We start from the raw sequence: 17,989 nt of genomic DNA on the forward strand, positions 1-17,989 counted from the left end.
ATCGACTTCAGATTACAGCATTGATCTAAATCCTTGTTTGTTTTTTCTCTCTTCTCATCTCTCTAGGAGCATTCGCAAAGGTGAAAGAGAGCCAGCGGATGAGTGATGAGGGTCGGATGGATCAAAATGAGGCAGACGGTATCCGCAAACGATGCCGAGTAGTGGGCTTCGCGTTACAAGCTGAGATGAACTATTTCCATGAGCGGCGTATTGAGGACTTCAAGCTGATGATGCAAGCATACCTGAAGGAGCAGATACTCTTCTACCAACGGGTCAGCCAGCAGCTAGAGAAGACCTTACGCATGTATGACAATCTTTAATGTTGCAAGTGCTAAGGTATCTTTTTTAGTTTACTTTGAACCTACTTGTGGCCTACTCATTACCAGGACACAGATGGGTGGCTGTTACGTCAAAAGACTCAACTGCGGTTTTAGGACGATTTTCAGTTTTGTCTCCGAGATTGGCTCTTGGAGCCAAATAGTCAACCCAGAAAACTAAAGAAACTTGGGGGCTTGTCCTCCAGCAAATAACACAATAGCTCCTAATCCCAACCCTGCTCTTCCACTCTTATCAACATGTGGCACCAAAAATACCTTTACTTTACAAATGCGATTATTTGCCATCTAGGAACATTGCTGCGATAAGATGGGATACTTTTATCTTGTGATAATACAAATGGCTACATCGGAAGGAGAGGTCACAAGAGGATCTCACTTAAAACACAATTTGCTTCAATAGGAAGGGATGTGCTTGCCTTGCATAAAGGTCCGAAAGCTTGTCCGATGTGGCTCTTCATTCATAAAATCCACAAATACTGATGCTTTTGGACTTGGAGACTAGCTCTCATATAGTTCTCCTGATTGTTCTTCTTGCTCCTAAAAGCCATACTGAAGAATTACATTGTTTATCATCTTTTTTCGGACAAGATAAGGGATCAGACCCATCATAGCTGCAACAATCATAAGGTTCGATGCTTATGGGGAAAGTTCTGTTCCTGTAGAAGCTCCCTCTCTTCATTCTCTGCCCGACTTAGGAGGTGATCTGCACCGTTTGGGAAAAGGATGCCTCCATAACTTTCCAAATCTCAGACTTCTGAGGGTCAGGCTGAATTTTTTTTTTTTAAAGATGCATCCAGGGTACTTGTGGACTACATTCCTTGGGGAACATGGTGTTTTTGTGATGAACATTCCCCTCCTTACATTTTTATTGCACCCGCACTTTGCTGAATCATGCATGCAGGAAGCCTTGGTTGGGAGAATACAACTCAAGCATCCCAAGCCACAAAAAGAGAAGGAATACCCACCATTTTCAGCAATCTTCCACTCTTAGTTACTGCAGCTTGGTAAGATGATTTCTGCCTTTTAGCACCCCTTGAGTAAATGACTCTAGCTTCCAAATGCCACTGGACTTCCACAGAATCTGTGGTGTTTCCTGTTTCACTGCTGCGCCTCATCCTGCCCACCCCAAAGCAGAAAAGTACAGACGGTGTATTAGATACTACATAGGGGCACTGGCGTAGAAATTAGGAACTATGACAATGGCCAGTGGAGACCAAGACAGAGGTAGTAAAGAAGGCACTGGAGACCAGCGCAAAATACTTCAGGAGGATCATCATGGAACAAAAGAGGAGACCAAGTAGGACAATACGTCACACAGAGCCAGCTACAAATGGCAGAGCATCCTGGAATCCACTAAAGACAACATAAGCACCTCTCCCAAAATGAAATACACAGCGAAGCTGCGATGGACCAGAAGCCGAGCCTAGTATGCAGTACAGCCCATCTTGGACTCTAGCACAGGGACAACAGGGGCGGTATGGAGTACAGTATACAGAACTTCCTTAAAAGTTTGCCTTTTCCTGCCACACACCCAGAAGTTATGTAGAACCCGTTCTCCCAGGAGGCTAAACAGTTCAGGATTCCAGGTGCCTTCCACTCAAAGATGCAGTATCTGTGGATATGAGTGGACTTTTTATTTTTGTATTCTTGTTCTACAGAAGGCTGTCTTCATGGTGAACGCTTCTTGGAACAGGGCAGGAAAAGAATTTATTTTGATGAGGTGCTGCTAAATAAAATCTATGGAGTTTGTATTTTAGGAGGATTCTCGGGTACCAATAAAAAGATGTAAAGCAATTCCATTTCAATGATCACTGGGCCAAGGTGTGTGTTTTTTCTATTATTTGCCAGAATGAAGAAAGTAAGTCTGGTGACGATGATTTGTGAAGGAGCTACACTTAGACATTTTTACATTCAGACATTTTCGCACTGCCACAATTTTAATGTTTGGACGGCGCTATAAGATGCCTAAGTCTTCTTTGTGTTTGGAATAATTCACTCTCCAAGCAGTGGTGTACACTCATCAGTGCAGCACAATCTATTGATTCTGATCCCAGCTCTGTCAAACATGATACCAAGGGCCCTAACTCTGAGAACAAGCTGAGCACTCAGTAGGGTACACGGCTCTGTCTGAACACTGCACCGTTGTCGGCTGCCAATAACTGTAGCGCCTACCAGCGCAGAGCAGAGCGTCCTGATGCTATGAAATCCCACTGATGCCACCTAAAGACAATTGTCAGTGTACGGGGCGCTGTCCTGATATTACAGTCCCCTGCTAATGCCTGCAACCTGAGTACCCCTGGTATGCAAGCCAGTATGCTAATGCTACAACATATTGCCTGTCCCTGTAATCTGAACACCTACCACACAACACACTGCACTTATACTGTAACAATATCTTTCCCTATAATTTGAGCGCTCAGAAGTGTGCAGGCCAGTCAAACAAAAATCTTAGCACCGACGCTGTGCAGAGCTGGGTGTTGACACAGCATAGTCATATATCTGACTATAATCTGATCACTGCAGAACGCAGGGTGTATCTGAAAACTACACGTTTTACCTTCTGCAAACACTGGTAACACTCTGTGTAAAGGGATGCCTATGGGTACAAGCTCCTTACTCAGCCATCAGTCCAAGCAGCAACCAAAGTACCCGCAGCTTGTGGCGTAACACAATACCAACTGCACTGCCAATCTGCACTCACAAATGTACGGAGCAATCTCTGACAACCAGAGGCTTGCAATATGCCAACATGATCAGTCAGCGTACACAGGAGTGTGTGGATACTGCAAGGCCATGCGTCTGCCCATGATCGCCGCGCAGTGTGGAGGGTAATGACTAAACACTACAAGGCATTACCCTCTGCCAAGATTATGAACACTAAATGTACAGAGAATTGTTTACAACAAGGGACACACCTGCACACTTATGAATATTTAGGGCGTTGTCTGAACAAAAGCTGCAACCTCTGGCAAAAACCTGAGCGATTATCAGTGCACAGGGCACTGCCTGATCAGTACAACGTCCTGTCTCTGGTAACAGTGTGAACACTCAGCGGAGTACAGAGCTTGGTGAGAACACTACTAGATCCTTCTCCATCAACACTACAGCCGCTTTGTATGGTAGATGTAGACTACAAGGTCTAACCTCTACCACCACTCAAAGCACTCATGCATTTTTATGTTAGAACTTCACCATAAGTATTGACATCTGATCTCTTGTTCTGTGGCTCTTTCTGGATAGATCTGGATAGCATATGTACACGTTTTATGGACACGGAGGCAACCTTTCTCCGTTCTGCAACAGAGCCGACACATGATAACCTAAAAGAGGGACACATTGTAAGATTACATGAGAAATATTTTTTATTCAAAGAGAAACAATGCGTCTCACATAAAACATGATTACCATGCACGCCTGTGGTATGAGTGCGGACCAGTTTCCTTTATAAAATAGATTTTTTTATTTTGTTGACCAATACGTCCTTGAAACACCCCCTCCTTTCTTTGTTGTACTGGTATCGCAGTTACATACAGAACTGAAAGTCTATTATCATTGAGATCAAAGGATTTGGGTAAATGTAATTGTTTAGCATGACAGCATGAACCTTATTAAAATTTCATAAGCTGTGTCTAATCCTACCATTTAGTGATTGGGCTATTATCTTATTTTCTAACAAGAAAAAAAGTGGGTTTCCGCCATAGATGTGTTGTGTTGGAGGGTAATGCTTGCTGAAGAGGTGTGTCGTCCATTTCTCTGTGCATTGCAGGAGGAATGGAGCAGTTCAGATGTAAGAGAGAATCTTGTTCTAAATCCAAGGTACGTGTGTGAAGAAGGTCTGTTTTCATTTTTTTCCATCCTGCACCTCTTCCGTGATTGGTGACTTCGAATTTTTCAACTGATGAAGGATGTAAGAAATTGGGTTATTGGTTGAGGGGAATGGAATCCCCTCCTCGGTCAACAACCAGTATCCTTGTCAGGATGAACCACATAAAGTAACTAAATAAAGCCTGTGTTTAACCCTCTAGAGGCTTGGCACAAAGCAGTCAGGCTTAACTTAGAAGCACTGTGTAAAGTATTTTTGCAGCACTCAAACAGTAATAAAGTGAAAACACAGCACAAGAAAAATCCCAAATCAATTTAGAAAAATTGAGTAAATCTTATTAAATAAAATGATACCAGAACAAAAATCCAGTAAGTAGAACCTGAGATTTTGAATTTTCAAAGTTTTTGGTAAGTTTAGCGCCTAAAAGCACAAAACACCACTTGATGTCATCTGGTCGTGCTAGAGTGAGGAAAAGTCACAAGTCCAGGCCAACCACTATGGAGATCAGACGAGGTACAGGAATCAGGTTAATTCTGCTGAAAAAATTACCATCTCAAAGTCAGGCACGGAGAGTCTGGTTTACGGTGGAGGAGGTCGTGAGGAGTAGTGAGAGCGTCACAAATATTTTTCGCTGTAGTGCAAAGAGGCCTGGCATCGTGAACGGTCGTGGCGGTAGTGAGAAGATTTGGTTCAGTGGGAAGTCGTTGCTGGAGCTTTGCGCTGGTGGTCACTGTTGTTTTTGTAGTGCAGATCTCACGTTGCAGGTTGTCGCTGAAAGCGGTCTTGGTGCGCATGTGCAAAACGTTTTAGAAAATAAGACAATAGCTCAAAACTTCAGTATTTCCCCTTTTTCTTGAAGAGAAGAACTCTCTGCCGCCAGCCAAATGCACAGGACCAAGGGAGGCATCCCTCGGGGATCAGGGACTCACTCTAGCAGAGATCAGCAGGGTTCATGCAGGTCCAATTGCAGGTCAAGGCAGGTTCAGTACAGCATGTCAGCTAGACAGTTCCAGGAAGGACTTTGAGCATGTTGTGTCCCTGTAGTTCAGAACAGGAGATCAGCCAACTGACCCTTGCAGTCACTCAAGGTAGCTGGGATCAAGGGAGCAGATCGAGTTTCCTTCTCAGAGATCAGAACAGTCCTCTGGGGAACAAGTAGGCCACAAGCAGCAGAGCAATTCTCTGGGGAACAAGGCAGGTCATAAGCAGCAGGTCAGTCCTCCAAGGCACAAGGCAGCCCTTCCTCTTGTAAACTCCACAGGTCTAGGAGGGTACTGAAAGGTGGCTCTGGAGGTCCAATATTTATACCTGGTACCAGCTTCTAAAATGGATGGATTCCCTGTAGAACCCCCACATCTGGTTCTGGAAAGTTCTTCCCTATCTGTGTCAAGGATCCAAGAAATGTAAGTGGGACTGGGAACAGTTTCGCACCCAACCATCCTGGCAGGATTATGCATCTTGCCCACACCTGGCCCCATTTGTCTCACCTTCTGGCAGGAATACACAAACCCCAACAGCAGAGCCATTCACAGTCATGCGACCTAGGATACTGGCAGTAGCCACAAATGGTTAGGACAGGAAAATGCCAGCTTTCTAAAAGTGTCATTTTCAGAATTGTGACTTAAAATTCAACTTTACAATTAAAGTGAATTTACAATTACAATACGCTTGAGTCTAAACAGCATATCTCTTTGCACCAAATCCGCGAGGCGCGCTGACGTTACAATGTTGATTTCACCATCAGAGCAGGAAGCAGGCTTGCGGCCGCTTCTGGCTCCAATGGGGAAAACGGCCACAAACGGCCTTCCCCACGTTCAGGAAGGCCTCGTAAGAAAGGGGAGAGTCTCCCCTTTCTTACGAGGCCTTCTGAAAGTGTTTCCTGGCCCCCGATCGCAGCCCCCTCGGAAAACAGGACGCCCCCCCCTGGGCATTTTTTTTTTAAATAAAAAAGGTAGGTGCCCCCTGGAGGGGGGGGGGGGTGCAATCGCGCTAATTTGTTTTTTTAAATGGGGGCAATATATTTTTTTGTTGTTGTAGGGTTTTCCTGCGGGCCATTTTGGCCCCCAAGGAAACCATACAACAACAACAAAAAAATAGATCTATATATATATATATATATATATATATGTTCGATGGCATGTGTAGCTGCAGATACACATGCTGTGCACATCCCGCCATCTAGTGTTGGGCTCGGAGTGTTACAAGTTGTTTTTCTTCGAAGAAGTCTTTTTCGAGTCACAAGATCGAGGGACCCCTCCCCTTTCGGCTCCATTACGCATGGGCGTCGACTCCATCTTAGATTGTTTTCTTTCTGCCATCGGGTTCGGACGTGTTCCTTTTCGCTCCGCGTCTCGGTTCGGAAAGTTAGTTAAAATCTCAGAAAATTCGACGGTATTGTTTATGTTCGGTATCGGGCTAGTTACAACAGATCGACACCGATTTCGGAAGAGCTCCAGTGGCCCTTCGGGGTTTTTGATTCCCCGGCGGGGCCTGGTCGGCCCGACCACGTGCGTCTTCAAGGCAAATGGAACGGACCCCATTCCGCTTCTGCCCCGAATGTCACAACAAGTATCCTTATACAGATCAGCATCTGGTCTGTAATTTGTGTTTGTCTCCAGAACACAAAGAGGATACTTGTGAGGCCTGTCGAGCGTTTCGGTCGAGGAAGACGTTAAGAGACCGAAGAGCAAGAAGACTACAAATGGCGTCGGCGCCGACAGGACAACAACACTTGCTGATCTATATATATAGATATATCTATGTAGATATATCTATGTACATGGATATATCTATAGATAGATCTATAGATATATGTATATATATATAGATCTATCTGTAGATATATCTATGTAGATAGATATATATATAGAGATAGATCTATATATATATATATATATATATATCACTTTTGTCAATATGTGTGTGGTTTCCCTGGGGGCTGCGATCGGCTCCCAGGAAAACCAGACCCACATATAAAAGTTATATATATATATATATATATATATATATATATATATATATATATTTATATATAGATTTGCCACCAGTTGTCTTGCAGTTGCAGCTTGCGTCTTCAAAGCAATGCACATACTTCAACTGACGCTTTTCAACTGTAGCTTTTAGGCAGCAATAAAAAAGTCAAGTAAGTATTGTGATTATGTTTCTGCTACAAAAGGGTCAGACTTGTCTAGTGGGAGTTTTAGTGCCATAAAGAAGCGCAGAAGGTTTATATGCCTACTGCAAAGAGCAAATCTGTATTTTATGTAAATAGCTGAGTACATTAGTAAAGTCAGCCATTACCTGCGCTATAATACAAATGAAATGTATGTGCGGGGTGGAGGGCGGCTATAGAGAGATGAAGGGCACTTTTGCTGGGTGGTAATGAGGGAATCCGAGGAGGAGGGAGTGGGAGCACCAATAATGATTGTTGGACTGGGCGCAGGAGGTGCTGAAGACTGTGACGAATGGTATGTGACAAGGTGTTTTTTGAGTGTCTTGAAAGAACGTGCTGATTGAGGGAAGAAGCACAGGTAAGGTGGCCTCTACTGTTGCACGTATCTCACACACACCATCGATTTTGTGACTGTCTACGTAGGCTAGTGTTTTAGAGCAACAGTTTAGCCAATAGCAGAGATGGCATCTTGATGGATGACTGCTGCCGTCACTCGGGTTATAGAGGACAGCTCTGACATTGGATCAGAGACTGAGACATCAGATACTGAGACAGCATCTGAGGGATAGGACAATGGCGCAGACTCTGGGATGGATTTTTCAGTCGGAGGAGTCCCATTCGATAACTCCTCTTCCAGTACATTATGAGGGAGGTGATGAGGACAGTCCTGCTGTCCCTTCGCAAGCAGTCTGTGCAACTGGGTAATAGTGGGTTAGCCCAACCCAGAGAGCAGGTGAATGCGGCGGCAAGCAGAGAGAGAGAGAGAGTGCTCTCTTGGGAGCTCCCCAATTTAGTTCAGCCCCAAATTCCACCACCCAAATTGTATTGTGGAGACATCAAAATTATCTATTGCACAACAAACTGGTTTTGTAAGGCAGGCACCTGTGTTTTTGGTCCTGGGTTCGGCGGCCATATAGAGAAACACACTAAACCCAAACATTTCTGGAAACTAGACATTCGGGGGAGTCCACAGAGGTGTGACTTGTGTGGATTCCCCAAAGTTTTCTTACCCAGAATACCCTGCAAAGCTGAAATGTTGAATAAAAACTCTATTTTTCTCGCATTTCTGTCACACAAACTACAGGAATATGCTGGGATCCACAAAATCCCTACCACCCAGTGATTCCTCACCTGTCCTGATAAAAACACTACCCCACTTGAGTTCCTGCGCCTAGTGCCTGCGTCAGGAATGGATCACCCCAGGGTCAACAGCTGCCTCATGTAAGGACCAACATTGACCGTTGTGTGATCTATTCCTGTCGCGGGCACCAGGCCTACCCACACAAGTGAGGTACCATTTTTATCGGGAGACTTGGGGGAATGCTGGGTGGAAGGAAATTTGTGGCTCCTCTCAGATTCCAGAACGTTCTGTCACCGAAATAAGAGGAAAAAGTGTTTTTTTGGCCACATTTTGATGTTTGCAAAGGATTCTGGGTAACAGAACCTGGTCAGAGCCCCACAAGTCACCCTATCTTGGATTCCCCTGGGTTTCTAGTTTTCAAAAATGCGCTGGTCTGCTAGGTTTCCCCAGGTGCCGGCTGAACTAGAGGCCAAAATCCACAGGTACCATTTTTATCGGGAGACTTGGGGGAACGCTGGGTGGAAGGAAATTTGTGGCTCCTCTCAGATTCCAGAACTTTCTGTCACCGAAATGTGAGGAAAACGTGTTTTTTTAGCCACATTGTGAGGTTTGCAAAGGATTCTGGGTAACAGAACCTGGTCAGAGCCCCACAAGTCACCCCATCTTGGATTCCCCAAGGTCTCTAGTTTTCAAAAATGCAGTGGTAAAGTGCACTGAGTCCTAAAGCCAGCAAAAACGAATTCAACAAACAGGAGGGGTGATGTTTGGGGGAATAGCACACCAAAGATGTCAGATCTAACAGAGGAGCTGAAGGGTATGGGGGTGTACTGATTCAGTTCTTGACAGCATTAAAAAAGGACTTGCTTCACTTAGTTGCTTCATTGATTCTTGTCATTGAAATGAAATACTGCAATAGTGCCAAATCACTATGTGAAGGTTTATTAACCAAAATCAATTGTTGCAAGAGAGACAAACCAGACATGTCCTCATTGCTCCTCTTATTTAGCATTGCTCTTAAACCATTATTAGCTATATTCGTTTTTGTTTGGAAGGAAAAGGTTCCCTGTGCACTTCTTTAGAGCATGCACCCTACCTCTAGTACCACATACCTAGTTCCTGTCAGTTTTTGATTTGTGCCTGAGCACACGTGAAAGTCATCCATGTGTATTATGGGCTGTCCGTGACAAGAAATAAGAACCAAAGCTGGGCTCTGTGGTGTGGAAAGACAGACAATCTGGACGCTCTTTACTTAGTCGAACTACTACCAGGGCACCAGGCAGAAAAGATCTGACAGTGGTAGTAGTCATGCAGTTTTTGGCAGGACGGGCCTTTTTACCTGTCGCCTGCTAGGAAGAGTTACTTACTCAACGCTGTTGTGTTTAAGTTAGTCTGTCAGTCCTCTGCAGCCAGACCTTTCACTCCATCCTTCTGAGACATGGACAACATGCAACAAGTGTGCTACTTATGACTGGGGCAACCCTGGATTCAATTTCTAGTTCCTGGAAACAGAGTTAGATAGGATGTAGGAGAGAGCCCCAGACATTGTGAGCTACAGGGCTTCTGCAAAGCATTCATGGTCCTTTCTAGTGGATCACACTATAGGGTGTGGTGACAGAAGGTTTCTTTGTAGTGTAGTCGTGCGTCATTCTTCCCCAGAAGCATTGTCCTTAACAAGTTAAGAGGTGGTTAAATGAGGTAGTCCCTCCCTCTTTTGTGAGCTCCAACCTGCCTTTACACTGTGAGCCAGACTATGACTCGACCATGCATGTACATGAGGAACCACCTAAAATCGGTCCAAGATCTGGACTTGTGGAATACATAAACACTATCTGATAAAATGATATAAGTATGTGTGTCACAATTTCAATAGCGCCAAAATCGTAGGTCCCACAACATTGGAGGAAACAAGGAACTCTTTTGTGCTACAAGGTTGTTGTTTCTGCCTGCCATATACCCCTACCCAGGTTTGGGAGCAGAAACCTGGGACTTTGAATCTAGTAGGCAGCTGCAACATGTTCAGAAACAGAAGCACCGGTAATAGCAAAGTGCTCTTGAAAATTGCAACATACCTTGGTTCTCCCGCAAAAAAGACACAGTGCTTAACGGCTTGGCACTTAGAAACTCATGACTGCACTCAACAGTCTTCCCAGGTGTAACCAAAGTTTTAAAAGAGTGTTGGGGCCAGGTAAAGATTGATTACCGTAGTACATGGTGACTTCAGTAGTGATTTGTTTGGATCACTACTAGAACCAAGGTGACCTTTTAACTCTCGGTGGGGAGTTCTATTTTCTCCCAACAGAGAGCTCAAAGTGAGGATTCACCAAACCATGACCAGATCCATTGGAGCATTGGAGGGCTGGACTGGAATCTTGAACAGAACCCGCCTTTCCTTGTTCCCCAGAATAGCAACATGTTTGTGCTGCAGTGCTAATAGGGACACCTCTCAACAGAAGCAGTCTCAATAAGATACTGGCTGTTCCATGTTGCTGTAAAAAGTGATCTTTTTAACTGTATACCATATTCTTGCCTTTGGAGTTTTAAGTACAGTACTACAGTGTATGATTAAAGTATAAAGTAAAGTACTTTCTCTTCTGAAGTAAAATCACTGGCTGGGCAATGAATTAATGATTTCATATGATGTTTTGAGTTATGATTGCCTGTCACACACCACCTCACTGAGTAAGCCTTGGACTGCTCGACTTTGCTACACTGAGGGTCAAACGCTATAGTATTGGAGGTGGTGCTCAGTTTTGGGTTCGGTATCAAGGTAAACCTCCAAGACACCAATGATAAAAGGTGCGGAGTGTTAAAAAGCCGTGTTCAGTAACCCCTGTCTGCTTTGGGACTACTGAAAAGGGCACCACAGATCCCATTTAACATTCAAGCCATCAAGAGAATTCAAAGGTATTCAGAAGTAATTTATTACCGGTTAGCTGCTGCGTGCACTAAATTAGCACATTATTCTTCTGTTACTTGATTTGGTTGAAAAATATGTTACCTTCTCAGGCAATTAAGTAAATTGATCTAAATCTGCTGTAATGCCTATTTCCAGATTGGATAGGAAATACTCCTATCTTCATTTCCATTTAAATGGAAACCTAAACAGCTACCATACCCGGGGATCATCATCACAGAATATGAAAACTATCATTAGTAGCAAGTTAGAGAAAGCTTATCCAACCATCAGACAAAGCCTATCACAAATGCAAGACTTGCGTTTCAAAGTCCGCTCAACTAAAATTAATATATTTTCTGAACAACTATAAATCTTCAAAAACTAAATATCCCACGTAAAGTCATAATAAACTACCTTTTTGGGCCCTACCAATTAAGGCTCCACTAAGTGCAGACACACTCAAAGTTCCGGTTTTGAATGAACACTGGAAAAGACAATAGGTCCTGCCAATGCGATTGTGTTTTAGCCATGTTGTACACCAGTGTGGCTGCTGTTCAGTATGGCTAAAAGTTAGTGGTGGGGAGTGTAGAATAGGGTAGAGAGGAATAAGGTTGATTGGGGTAGAGTGGAGTGGGGTAGATTGGCATAGAGTGGAGTGAGGTTAGAGTGTGGTAGAATGTAGTGGGATGCACTGGGGTTGATTGGAGTGCTGGAGTTGGGTAGATTAGCATGATAGATTGGTGTGGGGTAGATTGAGTTGGGATAGATGGGGATGGAATGGGGCAGATTGGGGTGGAGTGGGGTAGATTGGAGTGGAATGGGGTGGATTGGACACAGATATATCTGGGTAGATAGGAGTGGAGTAGGGTAGATTCAGAAGAGTGGAGCACAGTGGACTGGGGTAAATTGAGTGGGGCAGATTGGAGTGGGGTAGATCAGAGTGGTGTAGTTTAGAGTGGGGTGGGGTAGATTAGAGTGGCGGGTGTAGATTGGAGTGGAGTGGGGCAGATTGGAGTGAGATAGAAGTGGAGTAGATTGTGGTAGATTGAGTGGAGTTGGATAGAGTGGTGTGGAGTAGATTAGAATGGGGTGGGTAGACGAGTGGGGTAGATTGGATGGAGTAGATTGGAGTAGGGTAGTTTAAGATCGAGTGGGCTAAGGTAGACTGCGTGAAGTGGGTTAAATTAGACTGGAGTGGGGTCGTTTTTAGTGCCATGTGGTAGTTTGAAGTGAAGTGGAGTGTGGTAGATTGTGGCAGAATGGAGGGTAGCTTGGAATGGGGTAGATTGGAGTGGAGTGGAGTGGGGTGGAGTGGAGTTGGATAGATTGGAGTGGAGAGAGATAGATTGGGGAAGAGTGGAGTGTAGTCGGGTAGAATAGGATGGAGTGGGGTAGATTGGTTGAATTAGAGTAAGTAGGACAGATTGTAATGGAGTGGGGTGTACTAAAGAGAGATGTCTTGAGTGGAGTAGATTGAAATGGAGTGGGGTAGAGTGGGTGGGTTAGATTTCAGCAGGGTGGGTGTAGTGGGGTGAATGGGGTAGAGTATATTAGAGTGGGGGTATACTGGGGTGGGGTAGATTGGATTAGTGTACATTGGGGTGGAGTGGAGTCGGGTGGAGTAGGCAGGATTGGATTGGGGTGTGGTAGATTGGAGTGAAATGCAGTGGGTTAGATTTTGGTAGAGTGGAGTGTTATAAAGTGAAGCAAGATAGACTAGGGGAGTGGGGTAGATTGGAGTGGTGTGGGCTAGCTAGCAGTGGGGTAGATTGGAGTGCTGAGTGGGGTAGATTGAATTTGGGTAGATTGGGGTGGAGTGGGGTACTTTGGAGTGGGGTGGATTGGGTAGAGTGGAGTGAGATATAGTGGGGTAGATTGGAGTGTGGTAATTGGGGAAGAGTGCAGTGGAGTGGGGTAGAGTGGCATAGATTGGTGTGGAGTAGTGAGTAGTGTGTGGTCGAGTGGAGTGGAGTAGGTTGGAGAGGAGTAGATGGGAGGGGAATTGGTAGATTAGGGTGGAGTGGGGCTGTTCAGGTAGAGTGGACTGGAGTGGGTGGATTGAAGTGGGTTAGATTAAGGCAGAGTGGGGTAGATTGAAGTGGAGTGAGGCAGAGTTGAGCTGGATAGAATGTAGTGGCGAGAGATAGATTGGGGAAGAATGGATTGTAGTGGAGTAGATTGGAGTCTAGTGGGGTAGATGAGGGTGGGGCACAGTGGGTTAGATTAGGTGGATTAGAGGAGGATACATTGGAATGTAATGGGGTAGATTGGAGTGGGGTAGATTGAAGAGGTATGATTGGAGTATGTAGTTTGGAGTGGGGTGGAGTGGAGTAGATGGGGTAGATTGGAGTAGGGTTGATTAGGGTAGGTAGATTAGAGTGGGGTGGATTGAGGCGAAGTGGGTTACATTGGAGTGGAGTGGGGTAGATTTGAGTGGAGTGTGGTTGATTGGAGTGTGTTAGATTAGAGTGAAGAGGAGTGGGGTATATTTGGGTAGAGTGCAGTAGAGTGTGATAGAGTGGAGTGGGGTAGATTGTGGTAGATTGGACTTGGGTATATTGTGGGGGAGTGGGGTAGCTTGGAGTGGAGTGGGGTAAAATAGAGTGGAGAGGAGTTGGATAGATTGCAGTGAAGTTTGCAGTGCAGTGTGGAAAATAGAGTGGGGTGGAGTAGATTGGAGTAGATTGGAGTGAGACAGATTGAAGTGGATTGGGGTAGATTGGAGTGGGGTAGATTGAAGAGTGGGGTACACTGGGGTAGGTAGGAGCAGAGTGGGGTAGATTTGAGTGTAGTGCAGGAGATTGGGATGGAGTAGGGTAGACTGGAGTGGGGTGGGCTTAATTGGGTTAGGTTGAGTGGAGTGGCGTAGTGTGGACTATGCATGATACGGTAGTGCACTGTCATTAAAGATGCACATTTCAGTTAAAATGACCATTACATTTGCAGCGAAATACGGTTTTACTGCAGGTAAATGATGTGTGCAAATACCAGTGAACAGATGTATTTTGATTGTATATTTGTTTCCTCCACAATTCAGCATTCCAAAGAAAATGCGCTTCATTTGTATTAATTCTGATGTACTCTGAAACAGCAGCACTATTCCTTTTTTTTGTTGTGTGCTACAAAAAAAAGCATCCCTTCTCGTCTTACATGGCTACTCAACAGAATTGTCACATAAGTTCTCTCACTTTGAAGTCAGAGAAAAAAAATAAACACCAAGCTCCCTGGAAGAGAGGGACTGACATTTGATCTCTGTCTTTGAATCTACAGCAAGATAGAAAAAAAATTTAAAGGCCTGGTTACAGAAAGTGAGATTGTGGAAGAATACAGTAAACACGTTTTAGGCAACGGGTGAGGGGGCGAATTGAACTTGGACAGCCTAAAGCAAATAAGGCCAGCAAAGAGAAAACCAGCTAGTGTGAGTTACAAACCACAAAGCCAATGGTAATCAAAGAGCAGAAGGCTATCCAAGGTCAACTTTCTTAAAAGGCCCCAAGATGTCTGGTAGGCTGCGACCTAAAAAGGTGGTTTTGTTTATTCACAACTGGAAAAGTACTACTTTGCACCTTAATTCAAGCTAGCACTGAATATTAAAACTTTTAGCTGGACCCTCAAGATTGGTACTCGTCTAAAAAAAGAGGATGTCAAAGACAAATGTCCTGAATTTTACGTCAGTTAACATGAAATCAAAAAATCATAAACTAGACTCTTCACTTTCTGCAAACATTTTCATTAAGTGTTGAAAAGGAACACTCAAACCCGCTCTTCCAGAGAACTTATATGGGAGAAACCAAACTCATATTGGGTGGAAGAAACTCTTTTGGTTAGAATGGATTCGACTGGGTATGACCTTGATCATTCAAACCACAGATGATTACATGTATTTTATTTAAGTCTTTGCCACTAAGTGAAGTAATATGTTATAATTTTCTAAGTTAATGTCTTTCTACAGTTCTACCAACTATGGAAAATTCATACTTCCTCACACGTATTTTGGTGAGCTTCTGCAGTACACAATATAATTACAAACGACTGGAGAAAGCTGGACTAGAGTTAGAGATTGACATTAGAACTGTCATCCCTCCAAACATTTGGCACAAGTACTTAATGTAACTACAGAACTCAAGCATCAGTATGCAATGATACATGGCCAACAATGAATTTTCATGAGAATCTACTGATCACCAGGTAAGTGTGTCAACCTACATAACCTTGAAGCCCATGTGAATGGTGGGGGAGATGCAAACACTCTAATACAAAAAGACAGCACGTTTGTAGATTGTACAAAATCTGCATTCTGGTGCTGTGAAAAGTAATATTGAATAGCTGGAAGTCCTAAGCTTCACAGAGAATAGTATCTGAGTTGCTGAAGGGGTGATTTATTCACTCTGGGTCATTTCTACTTGAGAAACAGTGTAACACTTGGATCAAAACATTGGTGGGTGTGCCAGATACATCCTCCAGGTGACTAACCATAAGGTGATGCTTAGAAGCTACTCATGGGTATGTATATCAATTTCTTTTCAATGGTACTCAATGATTCGACCAAACAGCAGATGTGGCAATCGATTGAATCATGAAAGAAACAAACTTTAATGTTGATGGGAGCTCTGCAACAGCGATAGAATGCAGACTAAGCAAGCGAATACTGCACTGATATCACATCCTAAGGCTACTCCCAATAATGTTTGTCCATGTCCTCAAACTTTAACATGGCAACAGTTACTGGCACTGTAGTTTGGCTCAAGTTAGAACATGATCATGTTTAGATGGTGGGGTTATTCTGCCAAAAGGCAAACATACTACATTCTCCCCAAAGTCAAAGCTTCAACAGGGGCAATACGGATTTATTTCTGACATCAGTGGCACATAATAACCTCAGATATGTGAGTGGTGTCTTGAATTTTTACACTACACCAGAGATCATTCCCAGGACACAAAACTAGAACGACAAATCACGAGTATTTACTACTAAATGGCATCGGACAAAAGACCAAAACAGGAAGTACCACTTGAGGAAAGAGGACAAGGGGTATATCTTATGACCCAGATTCAGACACAGTAAACATATATGGGAAAATGACAGTAAGGAAGACATTACATGATGTCATACAGCTCTTGCACGTAAGCAACATTATGGCATTCAGTAACTTAAAGGACGTACATGTCCTTTTCTCTATATACAACTAGAAGAGATGGTGCTATTTTTGGAAGTTTTACTACCAATCTGCATACAATCTGATCCTCAAGTAACAAAATGCCATGAAGTAACTAAAGCTAATTTGTGCAGGGAATCAACCAATATGTATCCTTACTTAGCATACCTGTGGATTGACTCACAGTTATCCGGTTTCACCGAAAGCAGAATGACAACATTAGGACAATCCACCTACTAGTGCAGTTGTGATTTATGGTGAACATGAACTAATCAAGCCCAACTCTCAGTAAGCACCTAGAGTTCTTGGTAGTCCAGCTCCAGGATATTGATGTTTAAGTTGAGGACTGTAACTGGAAAGACAGCACTAAACCTTATTGAAAGTCACCTACACAACAGGTCTTTAATGATCCAGATGGACAGTGCAACAAGGATAGTCAATATCTTCTTCTGCAGTCTTGGACTAGACACACCATTTTGTACAAGCTGCAAAATAATGCGGCCACAGTGGAACTATAGATTAATTTGCTACCCAGCCAGCTGCCCTATTGTACTGAAGGATGTAAAAACATTCCAAGGTGATATATATGTTTATTTACAACAAAATATTGTATATTGAGTATTGTTATCCTAAAAAAACATTAAAAAATAGTTGAAGAAACATTGTGGTTGAGACCCATCACCTGAATAACAGTGATATGTGTCAGTTCTTGTGAGCTATGTAACAATAGATCTCTCCTACGGCCAGAATATGACTTTGATCATGTCATCAGAAATTAAATTATACTAAAAGGCTTTTGGCCTGGTCGGGTTGGATTGTCTCTTAACCATCTTGGAAAGGATGGGTATTTTACCCATCCTCACTAGGTCCCTCTAGATAGCTCTTCTTTTTCAGTTATAATAAAATGGGAGTGTGCAGGGTCTTTGTCCATTACTAGGGGTAGATGACAAGGTTGCTATTTTCACCCACTCTGTTTGATATGTCTGAACCATTAGCACTTTAGTTACCCATTTGGATGTTCACATAAATGAAAAACTTTATTTTTTTACATAGACATTTAATCAGGAATTATTGTATTGTACCTATTTGTTATATATGAATGTTGTTTGTTAATATGATTACTTTTTGTAATGACTACTGGAAATCAATTTAAAAAAAAACATATACAAAAAATAAATTAAACTGAGGTCACCATTAGTTATATCGCATATGATATGACTAATAACATAATTGCCACAGTTTCATTACTTTTAAAACCCTGCAGTCCAAAACAGATGTCTTTGCATAACAAGCACTGGCAAAGCCAATAGGTCTCATAAATGCAAGAGCTATTGGCTTTTTCAAAGTGTTTTGGTCATGTTGTACACCAGCTTTTCAGCTGTTCAGCATGGCTCAAAGTTAGTGGTGTAGAAGAGAGTTGCATGGAGTGCCATGGAGTGGAATGGCAAAGACTTGAGTAGAGTGCCGTGTATTGGAGTGGCATAGTGTGGCGTCCTGTAGAGTGGCATACACTGGAGTGGAAT

General features: G+C 43.4%; 1 protein-coding gene across 2 annotated transcripts in view; it reads left to right on the forward strand.

Annotated features, from left to right (window-relative positions):
- SNX33 (sorting nexin 33) overlaps nucleotides 1-2,146 on the forward strand; it is a 106,803-nt gene extending 104,657 nt beyond the window's left edge. For both annotated transcript variants that reach the window (XM_069222175.1, XM_069222176.1), the window contains exon 4: nucleotides 67-2,146. In XM_069222175.1, coding sequence (XP_069078276.1) covers nucleotides 67-320 — 254 coding nt within the window. In that variant the 3' untranslated portion in view covers nucleotides 321-2,146. The remainder of the gene's footprint in view (nucleotides 1-66) is intronic.
- Nucleotides 2,147-17,989: the final 15,843 nt, after the last annotated feature.

Source organism: Pleurodeles waltl, chromosome 3_1 (assembly GCF_031143425.1).
Source record: "Pleurodeles waltl isolate 20211129_DDA chromosome 3_1, aPleWal1.hap1.20221129, whole genome shotgun sequence".
Lineage (NCBI taxonomy): Eukaryota > Metazoa > Chordata > Amphibia > Caudata > Salamandridae > Pleurodeles > Pleurodeles waltl.